Below are 13,838 nucleotides of genomic sequence, written 5' to 3' on the forward strand. Positions count from 1 at the left end.
AGTGACTTGACAACAGCTCATGACCATTATCTCTTTAATTGTGATCAAATTATTTTTCTTTTTACAATTGAAAACTTTAAAATTTAATGGTTTGGTTGAGAAACGGGTTATTGTAATAAATAATTGGGAACAATTAGTTTATTTTTGCAAGTGAACTTTATTTATAAACAGATTGTAAATATTTTAAGTGAAATATTAGCATTTTTGTTCTGACCAGTATTTTCTTACTATTTGCTAGGTATTGGGATATAAAGAAATTTTTTCAGATGCCATTACTAAACTGACTATAGTGCTTTTGTGTTTTCTCCAGATCCACTATTGCATCCAGCTTAAATCATGAGGTTTTCTGTTTAAGATTTTTTTTTTGCCTTTTTTCCTACTTTAATATTCATACCTCCACCCTTTGTGTTCAAAGCAATATACTGTATTATACATTAGCTATCTTTGTATCATTCCATAACTGGAATTAATTATTTTGTATTTTATATTAATTTCTTAATCCTTCATGGGATACCTTAATTTCTTTTTTTTTTAATATATGAAATTTATTGTCAAATTGGTTTCCATACAACACCCAGTGCTCATCCCAAAAGATGCCCTCTTCAATACCAATATCACCTACCCTCCCCTCCTCCCACCCCCCATCAACCCTCAGCTTGTTCTCAGTTTTTAAGAGTCTCTTATACTACCTTAATTTCAACTTCAGTTTATGTTTAAGAAAACTTGTAAAAACCAAACTCATACATAAATAAGGGGATTGGCGGTTGCCAGAGGCTGGAGTGAGGGGTGGTTACAATATGTGAAGGTGGTCACAAGGTGCGAGCTTAGAGTTATAAAATAAATAAGTCCTGGGGATGTAATGTACAGCATGGTGACCTTAGTTAACACTACCATATTGTATATTTGAAAGTTGCTAAGAGAGTAGATTTTAAAAGTTCTTGCATCACAAGAAAGAAATTGTAACCAATGTATGGTGATGGATGTAGGCTCAATTTACTGTGGTGACCATTTTGCAGTATATGCAAGTATCAGGTCATTCATTATATTGTACACCTGAAATTAATACAGTGTTATTTTTTAGTTATAAATTAAAAAAAAAACTGGTGTCCATTGGTGAACTAAGCAGTGGAATAATAACTAAATTTTTTTCTTTTTTTTCAATATATGAAATTTATTGTCAAATTGGTTTCCATACAACACCCAGTGCTCATCCCAAAAGGTGCCCTCCTCAATACCCATCACCCACCCTTCCCTCCCTCCCACCCCCCAACAACCCTCAGTTCTCAGTTTTTAAGAGTCTCTTATGCTTTGGCTCTCTCCCACTCTAACCTCTTTTTTTTTTTTTCCTTCCCCTCCCCTCCCCCATGGACTCCTGTTAAGTTTCTCAGGATCCACATAAGAGTGAAAACATACGGTATCTGTCTTTTTCTGTATGGCTTATTTCACTTAGCATCACACTCTCCAGTTCCATCCACGTTGCTACAAAGGGCCATATTTCGTTCTTTCTCATTGCCCTGTAGTACTCCATTGTGTATATAAACCACAAATTCTTTATCCATTCATCAGTTGATGGACATTTAGGCTCTTTCCATAATTTGGCTATTGTTGAGAGTGCTGCTTTAAACATTGGGGTACAAGTGCCCCTATGCATCAGTACTCCTGTATCCCTTGGGTAAATTCCTAGCAGTGCTAATAATAACTAAATTTGAATGAAATTCCTCATTGGTGCTTTCTAAGCTGTTTGTGAGACCTTCCACCCTGTTGCTGCTATTTATTGAGCTTCTGCTAAGCCCGCTAGCCTGTGCATCGCGGTTATATGTACGATACTAGCCTGTGCCTCACAGTTATATATACGATACCATTACAGCCGATCTGTACACACTTCTGATTTTATAGATGAGAAGAAAATTGAGGCTCAGAGTTTGCCCAAGATTAAATTCACATGACTAATTAAGTGACTTACTTTGGATGTAGACACAGGGATTTCTGGTCAACAGTCTGTTTTGTCACAAACCCACTTTCCTTGAAATAGAGTGATCTTTATGGGGAGACACAAATCCATAGTCCTTATTTGCTAAAGTGAATTCCTTATTTATTTTCAACTTTTCAATCACAGTTGTGTCTCTTCCTCTGTGTTCTTTGTTTGGATGACAACAGTCTTCTCAACTTCCCAAGTTGGGATTTTTCCTTGAAACCTTTTGTATCTCCTGTTTTTTAGTTGATGTCAAGCCTTGAAAATTCTGCTTTTGAAATGGCTTTCAAATCCTTGCTTCTTAGTTTAGTATTTGATTCAGATCCTCATGATTTCCTTTGTGTATTATTATCGTCAATTAACCAGGTTTCCCTGTGTGTTTTCTCTAATCTCATCCATCTCTAGACTTTTTTTTTTTTTTTTTAAAGAATCTTTACCTTTGTGTACTGGAGCCTTTGAAAGCGTGGTGAAAATTAAGGATTATCTTTCTAGAAAAACGTACATACTTTACATATAACTTCTGCATATTGTCTCAGTGCAGGGAGGTTTACAAGGTTTACGAGGCCTCTTCAAGTCCATCTGTTGATATCTGCCCATCCTACTTAGACTCCTTCTTCTAAAATACAGATCCACTTATGTAACCTCTCTACACTTAACACTCCCAACTTATTGTAACTAATTGTAACCAGATGCCTTATAAACTTCAAAAATGCTTTGGTCTCTGACCAGAATTTTTTCCAAGTCTTCTGTGCACCTTATTCTTTAACCATAAACCAGATTATAAATCATTCTTGGGAATATATTTGAACTTGCATGAATTCATGCCTCTCTTCACAGAATGTCTCTACCAGAATGTGAAATCGTCTTTAAAAAGGACAGTTTTCATTTGTCATTGTGTTCCCCGTCAGTGGCTAGCACAGTGCTTGGTACAAAGAAGATGCTCATTAAATGTTTTTTAAATGAAAGATTACATGATCTCTTCCCTATTTTCCCCAAACTGCTTCAACAGAATTAAAATACACCCTCACTCCCTCTCCCCGCAAATGTTTTGGTTATTTAACTTTTTTAGAAGTTGAGTTGTTTTTATAGTATTATATGAGACTCTTAACCATGTAACTTAACTCATTAATTAAATACCTAAATAATAAATGGTGAATAATGTATATATATTTTTAGGCAATCGTCTTTTAACTGGTTCTAGCTGTTTGCAACTGTGGTCCAATGCTAACTTGGAGAAGCCAACTGAAGATGAAAATCCAGATAAAACAGATCTTAATTTGGGGGACTGGAGATGCATTTGGCATTGCAAGTAAGCAATTAATTAGGGGATTGAAGTGATAAATCTGTTCATGTGGGTTTTGTTATAAATGCATTTTAGTTTCTGTGAAACTACACAACATTAAAAGTATTGATTTTTTATTCTGCAACAGGTCTTTTCATAAATACAGAGGATTCACTATTTCCCATAGTGAATCTATAGATCCAGGTTTTTTTTTTAATTATTGAATAAAACACCTATGGAGAAACATAGAAAATGTGTTAAGCCTGTATGATGATCATTAAATAGAAACTTGCTAAATTCTACCAAAGGAGACAGAGACGCTTTCCATGCTTTTGACTGGAAGTTTTCCTGTTGTGAAGAAGTATATTTTTCCCAAGTTGCTTTATGTATTGAATATAATCCTTGTCAAAATCCCATTGGAATTTCTACTTTTGAGCATAGTTCTAAACTTGTTTTAACAGGTTAAATATGGGAAAATCAGGAAAATTCTGTAAGAAGTAAAGTAGTGAAGATAGCATAGAAAAATGAATTCTAAAGCTAGAGCTGGTCTAGCAGTTTGTTGTTGATGTAGGAACAGATTAGGGTCCAGAATTAGGCCCAATTACATACACATGGAGATTCAGTATATTAGGTGTCATTTTATATCAGTGGGTAAACTTGGTAACTCTGTGGAGAAGAAAATGAAATTATAGTATGTTTCATGCCTCACACCACAATAAGTCAAAAGAGGGAAACCTTGAATTTCTACACAATGAACTAAATACTAGAAGAAAATACAGGAGAATTTTTTTATTTTAGAATTACAGTGTCCATTATGGTAGCAGCTAGTGATATACCACTTTTGAGCACTCGAAATGTGGCTAGTCTGAATTGACTGTGCTGTAAGTATAAAATACACGCTGGATTTCAAGAACTTAGCACAAAGGAAAAAAATGTAAAATATCCAGTTAATTTTTTTATTGATTACATGTTGAAATGATAGTAGTTTTAATATATTAACTTAAATAAAATAATTTCACCTGTTTCTTACTACTTTTTACAATGTGGCTACTAGGAAATTTAACATTTGTTATTTATGTTCTGTCACTGTTGCAGGATAAATGCTGCTTTAGATGAGGGAAATACTTTCTAGGTATAATACCAGAACTAGAAACTGAAAGGAAAGGAAAGGAAAACATCAATATTTGTTGACCATATCAATAACAAAATTCTATAAAGCAAACAGACCACACAGAATATAAAAAGTTGAGGAAAATATTTGCAATTTGGAGTTAATGCTTTTTTTAAAAAGAGGTCTTAAAAATTAATATCTCTGTAGTAAACAAAAATAGACAAGTGAAAAATTTTAAATGGTAGTACATATGAATAATAAGCAAATTAAGTAAGAGTTGATGGACTGCAAAATCTAGAAATGAGAAGTATCCAGAAAGAAGAGGATGAATAATATCTACTATTAGTGAGTGTTTGGAGAACAGGTACTCTTAAATCCTCTTTAAGGGAGTGCATTGGTATTTTTCTAAAGAGCAATTTGGAAGTATGAATCAACAGGCTTAATTTTTATACCCTGAGATAGTAACTCCACATTTCATTCATTCATGCAGCAATTATTTGCTGAGTGTTTATCATGTTTGAGGCAGTGGTAGAAGTGCTTGGAATATAGATAGCAGTGACCAGGTAGGGACTGAGACTACCAACCAGTAAACCAGTATGACAGAATGTTAAGTGGCATTCTTCCTGAGTCCGTTTTATATGAAACAGGAAGAGAACTATAGAAGATACCAAATAGAGAGTAAGGCAGACCTGGTATATAGAGTTTAGAAAGATTTCAGGAGAGTTGTTTCCATATATTTTGTACCCTTCGGCTAGATTGTGAGTTTTAAAAAGGCTTAACATGGAGAGGGAGTAGGACTTTGCAAAGAAAATTCTTTAGAGACAGTTGTCTTTGCTCTGGAGTCTTCCATGTAAAGTTGGGGAGACGGGAGCAGCAAAGTGTTATATTGCCTTCTCAGGGCTTCCATGGGTTGAACTGAGAATTTGAAATGTGTTTTGTGCTTTTGGTAGAGGGGGAGAATCTTAAGTTAATTCAAGATTAGAGTCTACGGTGATAACTTGGACTAGACATACTATGTATTTGGGATGGTTATTTAATTAAGCAGAAAAGCCATGGGACTCAGGTATCAATTTAGGAGCAGCTGATGATTACACTGACTGGAACACATTTAAACATTGAGCTTGATCACATTCCTTTTGTGATGTGTTTAAAACCCGTTATACACGTTAGATGAAGATCAGTAGTATGATAGAGAAAACTAAGGTAAAAGGAAGAAGAGTAGAGGTGACTTTTGAGTGTAGACCTGAAGGAAATAAGGGAGCAAGGTGTGTGGGGAAATCTCTGGGAGAAGAATCTTGGAGGCAGAGTGAACATTCACTGCAGACTTTGGTAGAAGTGTGCTTAGCTTGTGGCTGGAATAAAGTGAACAAGGTCAGGGAGTTTGCTTAGAGGTTATTGTGAGGGTTTGCCTTTTGTGCTGAGTTGGGAAGCTCTTGAGAATTTTGAGCAGAGGGAGCATTGAGAACTGATTCCTTTTTAAAAGGGACTGCCTTAGCTTTTTTGAGAAGACCTGGACAGAGGTCACACTCCTGGAGATGATTGCAATGGAGATCAGGCACTTTTAATGATTTGTTTTAAGAATATCTTTAGAATTAGCCAGATCCATAGAAAAGTGTATACAAGGATGTTCATTGCACCACTTATTTTGTAGCAACAGAAATGAGAAAACGGTAGTGAAAAATTATTTTAAGGCAGTGCATATATACGTAATAGAATAATATAGCCAGTAAAATAATGCAGATCTATACACATTGATATGCAAACGTGTTCTTTACATACTTTAAAATAGATAAATGTTACAAAGCAAATTGTAATGTAATATGACCTCACTCTCCATCCTCTCCTCCCCTATATGCTCCCAAAGAAAGTAGACAGAGGAGGAGGGTGGAGAGATGGGTCTAGAAGTCTGTGCATTAGAATGTTAGCAGTGGTTTTGCCTGGGAATGGGTGTCGTGGCGAAACTAGGTGATTTCATTTTCTTCTTTTCATATATATGTAGCAATACTTTCTGTTATGTAGCTATTACATTTAAGATTAAGAAAAAAGTTACTTTAATTTGGAAGGAAGTGTGACAGAATTCCTCTTTGGCCTGTTTTACAAATAAATTTGAGGTGAATCTAAGCACAAAATTGGGTAAAGAAAAGGAAGGCAATGACAGTGAGGGTTGTCTTGAGATCAGCATAAGTGCGTAGCCAGAAGGGAAGGCAATGACGTGAAATGAGCCAAAGTTCATCAGAGAAGAAAAGGCAAGTGTGCACCAAGTGCATAGGCGAAGCTGGCAGGCTTCCCTCATGCGTGCAAGTCCCCCAGTAACCCACACGTAATCTTCAATGAGGTAAATGCCACCTTAAGGGAGATTTCATTTCAAAATACTGATTTATTGTCCATTAAAATATATGATAGACTATGAGAAAGAGAAATTGAAATTTTTCAATTTGGAAATCTAATTTCCGGGGCCATTAGGTATCTATATTCCAAGACAGTGAGAGCTATGATTGTTTTGTCTTAAGCTTTAAAGACTGAGAAGTCTTTCCTTTAATGATTCGTACACATAGATATTTTCACGTAAAAATAATTTTTATACTTAATTTAAAAATTTATATTTTGTATTCATTTTATATGATGTACTTAAAATTGAGTGTAAAACTTGTGTTATCAGAAAATTTTCCATTATTTAAAGCAAGTTCCTGAATATTGTTTAGAGAAGTAATACAGAATTCTAATTTTCCTTAAAAATTATTTCTTCTCTTTAATTTACAGAACTGCTTCCCAAATTCATTTAATGAAATTCTCACCAGATGGAGAATTTTTTGCCACTGCTGGGAAGGTAATCTTGTGAAATTGCTATTGCTGTTGGTTTATTTTGGAACTTCAAAAACCTTAACTGGCTTTATTCTTTTATTTAAGTTGAAAATATTTTCTATTAAAAATATATTCTAGGGGCGCCTGGGTGGCTCAGTCGGTTAAGCCTCCAACTTCGACTCAGGTCACAATCTCGCGGTCCGTGAGTTTGAGCCCCACGTCAGGCTCTGGGCTGATGGCTCCGAGCCTGGAGCCTGCTTCCGATTCTGCGTCTCCCTTTCTCTCTGCCCCTCCCCCATTCATGCTCTGTCTCTCTCTGTCTCAAAAATAAATAAACATTAAAAAAAAATTCTAATAAAAACATTTAAAATATAGTGAAAACGGGCTATTATTATTCTAAAAGATAGTATGGTATAATTGAAACATAGACTTAAAGATAGATCTGAGTGTAAATCTGCCATTTACCAACTTTTTGATTTGGGGCAAGTAATTAATTTTTTTGGGCAAATATAAGGATATACCGACTTTCTAAGAGGACATTTATAACCATTTTCATATTTTGCCGTGCTGATGTCCCAGCAGTATATTTTTCCTTGGAATTATTTTATTTGTAATCATTGGATCTCCAAACAGTTCATATACACATAATTGTCTAAAATTAATTGTTCTCATGGTTCAAACCTTTCTGTAGACCCAAGATGTGAGCTACCCTAAATCTTCAGTGAGGTTTTTTTAGGAGAGAAATGGAGTTTGTTCTGATGGACTTTACCAGTGGAAGTGCAATTATAGTTTAAAAGCAGAACCTGGTACGTTGTAGTGCCCCTTGTTTTATCCATGCTTCCCAAATTAGCAGATGCGATTTTAATTGTACTTAGAATATTTTGGGGCGCCTGGGTGGCTCAGTTAGTTAAGTGACCAACTATTGATTTTGGCTCAGGTCGTGATCTCGCAGTTCAGTTTGTGAGATGGAGCCCTGTGTCTTCACTGACGTTGTGGAGCCTGCTGGGAATTCTCCATCTCCTTCCCTCCCAGCCCCTCCCCTGGTTACATTCTAGCTCTCTGGCTGTCTCTCAAAATAAATAAACTTGGAATATCTTATATAGTAGTAGCTATTAACTCATCATTACTATCTTCAACGTTTTCTTTGAACGTTCACATGATACTTCATGAAAACTTTTGTTTAAAAAAATTGGCAGTCCTCGTAAGCCTGCTAGTGGTAATTCTTTCTTATTTGATATTTGTCTAAGTGGGAAAATAAACCCTTTATCCATGAATTTTTTTCTCAGTGAGTCCTGTATGGTAACTAGCATTTTCCTTGATCCATTCCTTGCAAAATATACACATTCATACCTTAATTCTCAGAGCACGATTATGGAATGCTAATAGAAAAGTTTCAATCAGAGGTTTTCTTCTCAGTTCCTCTGTGCCAACTACACCTCACACCCCTAAATTCCTGTAAGTGGGGAGAAGGTTCTTACTTTTGCTGTTTGACTTAACCTTTAAATTATTTCTGATGTGAATGTTTTTCTATTTTTGTTTTTGTTTTTTTTCATTAGGATGACTGTCTTTTAAAGGTATGGTATAATGTAGAAAACTGGCGGACAGCTGTTACCTCTCCGGATAAAAGTTCAGAAAAACAATCCCAAGGAGAAATGGACTTTTCCTTTATATATCTGGCCCATCCTCGAGCTGTAAATGGATTTTCCTGGCGTAAAACAAGCAAATATATGCCTAGGTCAGCGATTTAGTCATTTTATCTATGTATTAAGAGAACATCATCTTTGTGACATTGAGTGCTCTTCTCGCTTTAAGAATCCACAGCTATAGGACTTTGGCCTATGAAGATTTTAGTAATATCAGATAATCCTTGGCCTGCAGATGTCTGGCCATGGGTCAGCTATGACTGACACATCACAGGAGAGCCATGGGAAAGGATAATTTATCTCCATCTCACATGTCTATAAGTGACAGAATTGTACGTCTTTTCTTCTCTTTGTTAAGTATCCAGTTCTTTTGTCTCTTAGTCCTTCTCTATATTGCCATTTACATGGACCTTTCCACGTTTCAGTCCCTAATCTTGTTCCTTCTCTGTGTATCTCCTCTGGTTTCCCTTTTTTTTTTTAAGCTGCTTTATTGAGAGGATATAACATGAGGCCTCAAACATTTCTTTAACTATATCTAACATCTTTATGGAAAAGAGAGTGGGTTAAAAGATTACTATTCTCTGAATTAGGTATTAGTTTAATCTATGCAGTCATGCACAAGTACACCTGTTAATAACTTCTTTTCTTTCCTTTATTCTTGCAAAACTGGATAACCCATTGAGCTTTTGCCTGTACTTAGTAAGGTACAGAGACCTATTACTTAAGTATAAGTAGAAATCCCTTTTTGTTTGATGGCCATTTTCAATTTGGTTACACCATGGAACAATACAGTTTTTCCCTTAACCTTTTGTCACTGATCCGTGGGAGGGTACCTGGATCATTTGTTGACTTTAGTTTTGCTCTTCTGAGCCAGCAGAGTATATCCAGATTTTTTTTTTCAAAAATGTATATTAAGACTGATTTTTAAAGAGTAGTTTAAGATTCATAGCAAAATTGAGTGGCAGGTAAACAAATGTCCCATCTATCCCTTGCACCCACACATGCATAGCCTCCCCTATTATCAACCTCCCCCACCAGAGTGTATATTTATTATAACTGATGAACCTACCTCAACACATTGTTCCTTAAAGTCCATCGTTGAGAGTATGGTTCAGTTCCGGTGTTGTGCACTGTATGGATTTGGACAAATGTATGATGACGTGTTTCCATCATTGTTATACCTGATCTTTTGAGTTCTTTTCTAGTACAGTAGTTACCATTATTCCTACCCCAGCCATCTAGGCTAACCAAGCATAGGAGTAGGACACTGTAGGACCAGTAGTGTCAGGAGGATGTGGCAGAGTGTGCTAAGGGAGAGAGTGGTGTGGACAGTCTGTACTGTTGGCAAAAGAGCTCACTCCAGCTTCACTTGGTGAACTGTTGCTCTGCAGTACCTCTGAGACCATTGCCCACGTATACAAAAATGTGTTCAGAATGTAATGAGCTGTGGTATGTGTTAATTCTCCTTTTAAAATTTGCAAATGGGGGCGCCTGGGTGGCTCAGTCGGCTAAGCGGCCGACTTCGGCTCAGGTCATGATCTTGCGGTCCGTGAGTTCAAGCCCCGCGTCAGGCTCTGTGCTGACAGCTCAGAGCCTGGAGCCTGTTTCAGATTCTGTGTCTCCCTTTCTCTGACCCTCCCCCATTCATGCTCTGTCTCTGTCTCAAAAATAAATAAATGTTAAAATAAATAAATAAATAAATAATAAAATTTGCAAATGGCCACAATAAAAATAGCTGTCATTGCAAACCATAAAGATTACATCATTTTGGAGGCTGATTTCTTCGGATACATCCAAGTGTTCTCATTTGCACATGGTGAGACTACCAGAATACTGAAAAAGAGGCTTATGAAGTATTTATCTTTTGAGAGAGGACAGTCACATCTGTACCTGACCTAATTCACTCGGTGTTGGTAAAAGGGATCGTGGTGGAGGCAGAGGCAGGTGCTTTGCACTGGACTGTCATGAATGCCTAGTAACACCAGTGAGGCATAGCAATTTCTCCTTCTGCTTGTGTTCGTTTTATCTCTTAGCAACTACATCGTGCAGGAACTGTGGCATAGGACTAGAATTTCTGTTTGTTACAGTATCTTTTAGACGTCTCAAGAATTTTTCTTTTGGTCCATGTCATTTACGAACCAGCTAATCTCCCTGAGCTCTTTTAGGTTTCATTTTTGTTTTACCAGCTGCCTGCAGATATGTGGTAGGAAGGCTGACCCCTTCGGAGAATGACAGAGATCCCATTATCAACTAAACCATTGCTCTTTCTGATATGGCATCTTCACTGGGCTATACAGGTGCTTTGTTTTTCACGTAAAATTCAGATACTCAGCCAAATGGTAATACTTTATGCAAGGGTACTGCTGGCTTGAGAGAAAAGAATGGGAAAGTGTTTGTAATGAGCATATACTTCTTCACTAAACACCGATGAATGTAGGATAAGTGGAAGGTTTGTTGTATACCCTTCCCTAGATAACTAGTTGCAAAAACAACAATTGGCCTGTTGTTACATGAAGATGGGACACACTGTCTTGTTGTAGCTGTCACAGGTGTCATAGACACTTACCTATCACATGCTTGCCTTCCATGTGGTTATACCTTTTACTGAGGGGTGGTGGTTGTACCTGAATATGAGGAAATGAGCTACCCTGATACGAAGTGAGGAAAGGACATATTGCTAGCGAAATGCCTCACACAGAGCAGGGAATTTCTTCCATTCTCTTAGATTACCTGGCACCTCTTTATACTGATTGTCTGTAAGGTCTAGTATCTTGAGGAGAGTCACCTGGGGCCACCACACTCCTAGGTCAAAGGCCTCTCTATGCTTCTGAGTTGTGTATCTTGCTTGTTTTGTTGCTTTTGCCTAAGTTCTTAATGCCTCTTCTGATTGTTCTCTATTCAGCCCTTCAGTCTACTACTTTCTCCTCTTCGTTTATAAGCCTGTGCATTCTGCCGGTTACAGATGGGCTCTGTGAACCTTTAACTTTTCCTATTGCCTTTTGGTGTATTTTCTTCTGTTCTGATTGCGCTTTTAATCTCATTGTCACCACCTTTGTGGATGCGAATGAACAAGAGAGAAATGCTGAGAAGGAAAGAGGATAGATCAGAGGAGGATGGAGAAAAAATGGAAAAGGAAGGAGAGGCATGAGGAAGGAGAAAGGAGTAGGAAAACAATTCAGAAAGGAAAGAAGGAGGTGCCCTAGCAAGTGGGGACAGGTGGAAAGAGAGAATGGCCTAGCAAGGCTGAGAAGCAGAGAATTGTGGGAGAAGGCAGAGGGAGGGAGGCCCGAGAGTGGATGGAAAGGGGAGAAAGGCAGAGGAGTAGACAGAGAAGCGGGTGGGGAAGGGAGAGGTGAGAAAAGAGAGGGAAGCTGAAGGGGAGAGCAACCCAGACAATACACAGTTTTCCTTTTTCTTCCCCTTTATAGTTGTTCTTTTTTTTAATCAAGCAGATAACGTTTAATTAAGTGACTACTACACAAAATTTTGATTTCCTTTTTATTTTTCTTTAACTTCCTGAGTTATTTGATAGAAGCCTTGTACTGATTGTTCTTTTTAATTCTGATATGTTTGAGTATGTGTCTACTACAAGCAAGATATTGTGACTTTTTCTTTCTTACTTTCCTTTTTTTTTTTTTTTTTTGCAGGAGTTCCTCAATAGAATGTAGTCTTTGTTGATATGAGTTCAGCCTTTGAACTCCTCATGCTTATGGGGTTTATTAATATATATGTAATTGATTTTGCTTTTGTGAGTGGAAAGATAGTAAATTCACTGACAGTCAAGAATAAGGAAGGAGGTGGCTACTAATTATTTTATCATGATTTTTCTTCTCTTGTGCTTCACTACTTTTGGAATATGTTAAGCATGGAGAAAAATAAGTATACTAAATAGTGTAGCTTGTTAGTGACCAGTGTGCATGAGTCTTCACAGAAAGCAAAAATAAAGCATTATGAAAGAATTCAAATGGTAACCATTCAATGGATAAATCAGAAAATTTTTAAAGAAAATGTGTTTTTCCTTGCTTATTGACTGAGGGATTATGGCATTATCTCAGCCTTTGTTCTTTGGATGTAAGTGAATTTTAGATTCTTAAAACAAGAAGTACCACATTCTAAGCAGAAAAGAAATAGGTTAGCAGGCGTTTGCTGTGATGAAATCAAATACCCACTCAGTTTTAATGGTTTTGACTAAATATATTGCATAACTGTATATTGGCATTTCTTCATTGGTACTCCAATTGTGTGCATTTAAATAATTACAGAAACACTGTAGAATATTATACCGTACGAAATTTATATATTTGCCTCTAAAATCTTTTTATTCCTCAGGGCTTCTGTATGTAACGTGTTGTTGACTTGCTGCAAAGATAATGTATGTCGTCTTTGGGTAGAGACCTTTTTACCAAATGATTGTTTGCTCTATGGAAGTGACTGCAGCCATTGGACCGAACCAATTAATTTAACAAATAACTTCAAAAGAAATGCTTCTAGTAAAGAACGAATTCAAAATGCTTCAGATGTAAGTGTTTTTATTAGATGTTATTTCCTACAAGTTTTAAAACCCCTTGTACATTGCCTTTTTTGTAACATTCATCCTAGTTAATATTCAAAGTCATATGGTTAGGTATGAAGACATATATGTATATTAGGAAAATGATTCTCAGAAAACTTTATAATTTGTTTCGTTCAAAAAATATTCTTAAGGGGGCGCCTAAATGGCTCAGTCAGTTAAGCATCTGACTCTTGATTTCTGCTCAGGTCCTGAGCTTGCGGTGTGTGGGATCAAGCCCCACATTGGGCTCTGCACTGACAGTGGGGAACCTGCTTGAGATTCTCTCCCTTCCTCCCTCTCCCTCTCCCTCTCCCTCTCCCTCTCCCTCTCCCTCTCCCTCTCCCTCTCCCTCTCCCTCTCCCTCTCTCTCTCCCTCTCTCTCTCTCTCTCTCTCTCTCTCTGTCCCTCTGTCCCTTCCCTGCTCATGCTCTTTCTCTCAAAATAAGTAAATATTAAAAAATACTTTTAAGGATTTG

The 13,838-nt window shown here is 36.9% G+C and overlaps 1 protein-coding gene across 7 annotated transcripts in view; it reads left to right on the top strand.

The window, feature by feature from the left end:
• DMXL1 (Dmx like 1) overlaps window positions 1–13,838 on the top strand; it is a 135,511-nt gene that overhangs the window by 27,454 nt on the left and 94,219 nt on the right. For all 7 annotated transcript variants that reach the window (XM_019831227.3, XM_019831235.3, XM_019831232.3 and 4 more), the window contains exons 5-8: window positions 3,149–3,281; window positions 7,126–7,192; window positions 8,724–8,902; window positions 13,140–13,329. In XM_019831227.3, coding sequence (XP_019686786.1) covers window positions 3,149–3,281; window positions 7,126–7,192; window positions 8,724–8,902; window positions 13,140–13,329 — 569 coding nt within the window. The remainder of the gene's footprint in view (window positions 1–3,148; window positions 3,282–7,125; window positions 7,193–8,723; window positions 8,903–13,139; window positions 13,330–13,838) is intronic.

The sequence above is a fragment of the Felis catus genome, chromosome A1, assembly GCF_018350175.1.
Source record: "Felis catus isolate Fca126 chromosome A1, F.catus_Fca126_mat1.0, whole genome shotgun sequence".
Taxonomy (NCBI): Eukaryota; Metazoa; Chordata; class Mammalia; order Carnivora; family Felidae; genus Felis; species Felis catus.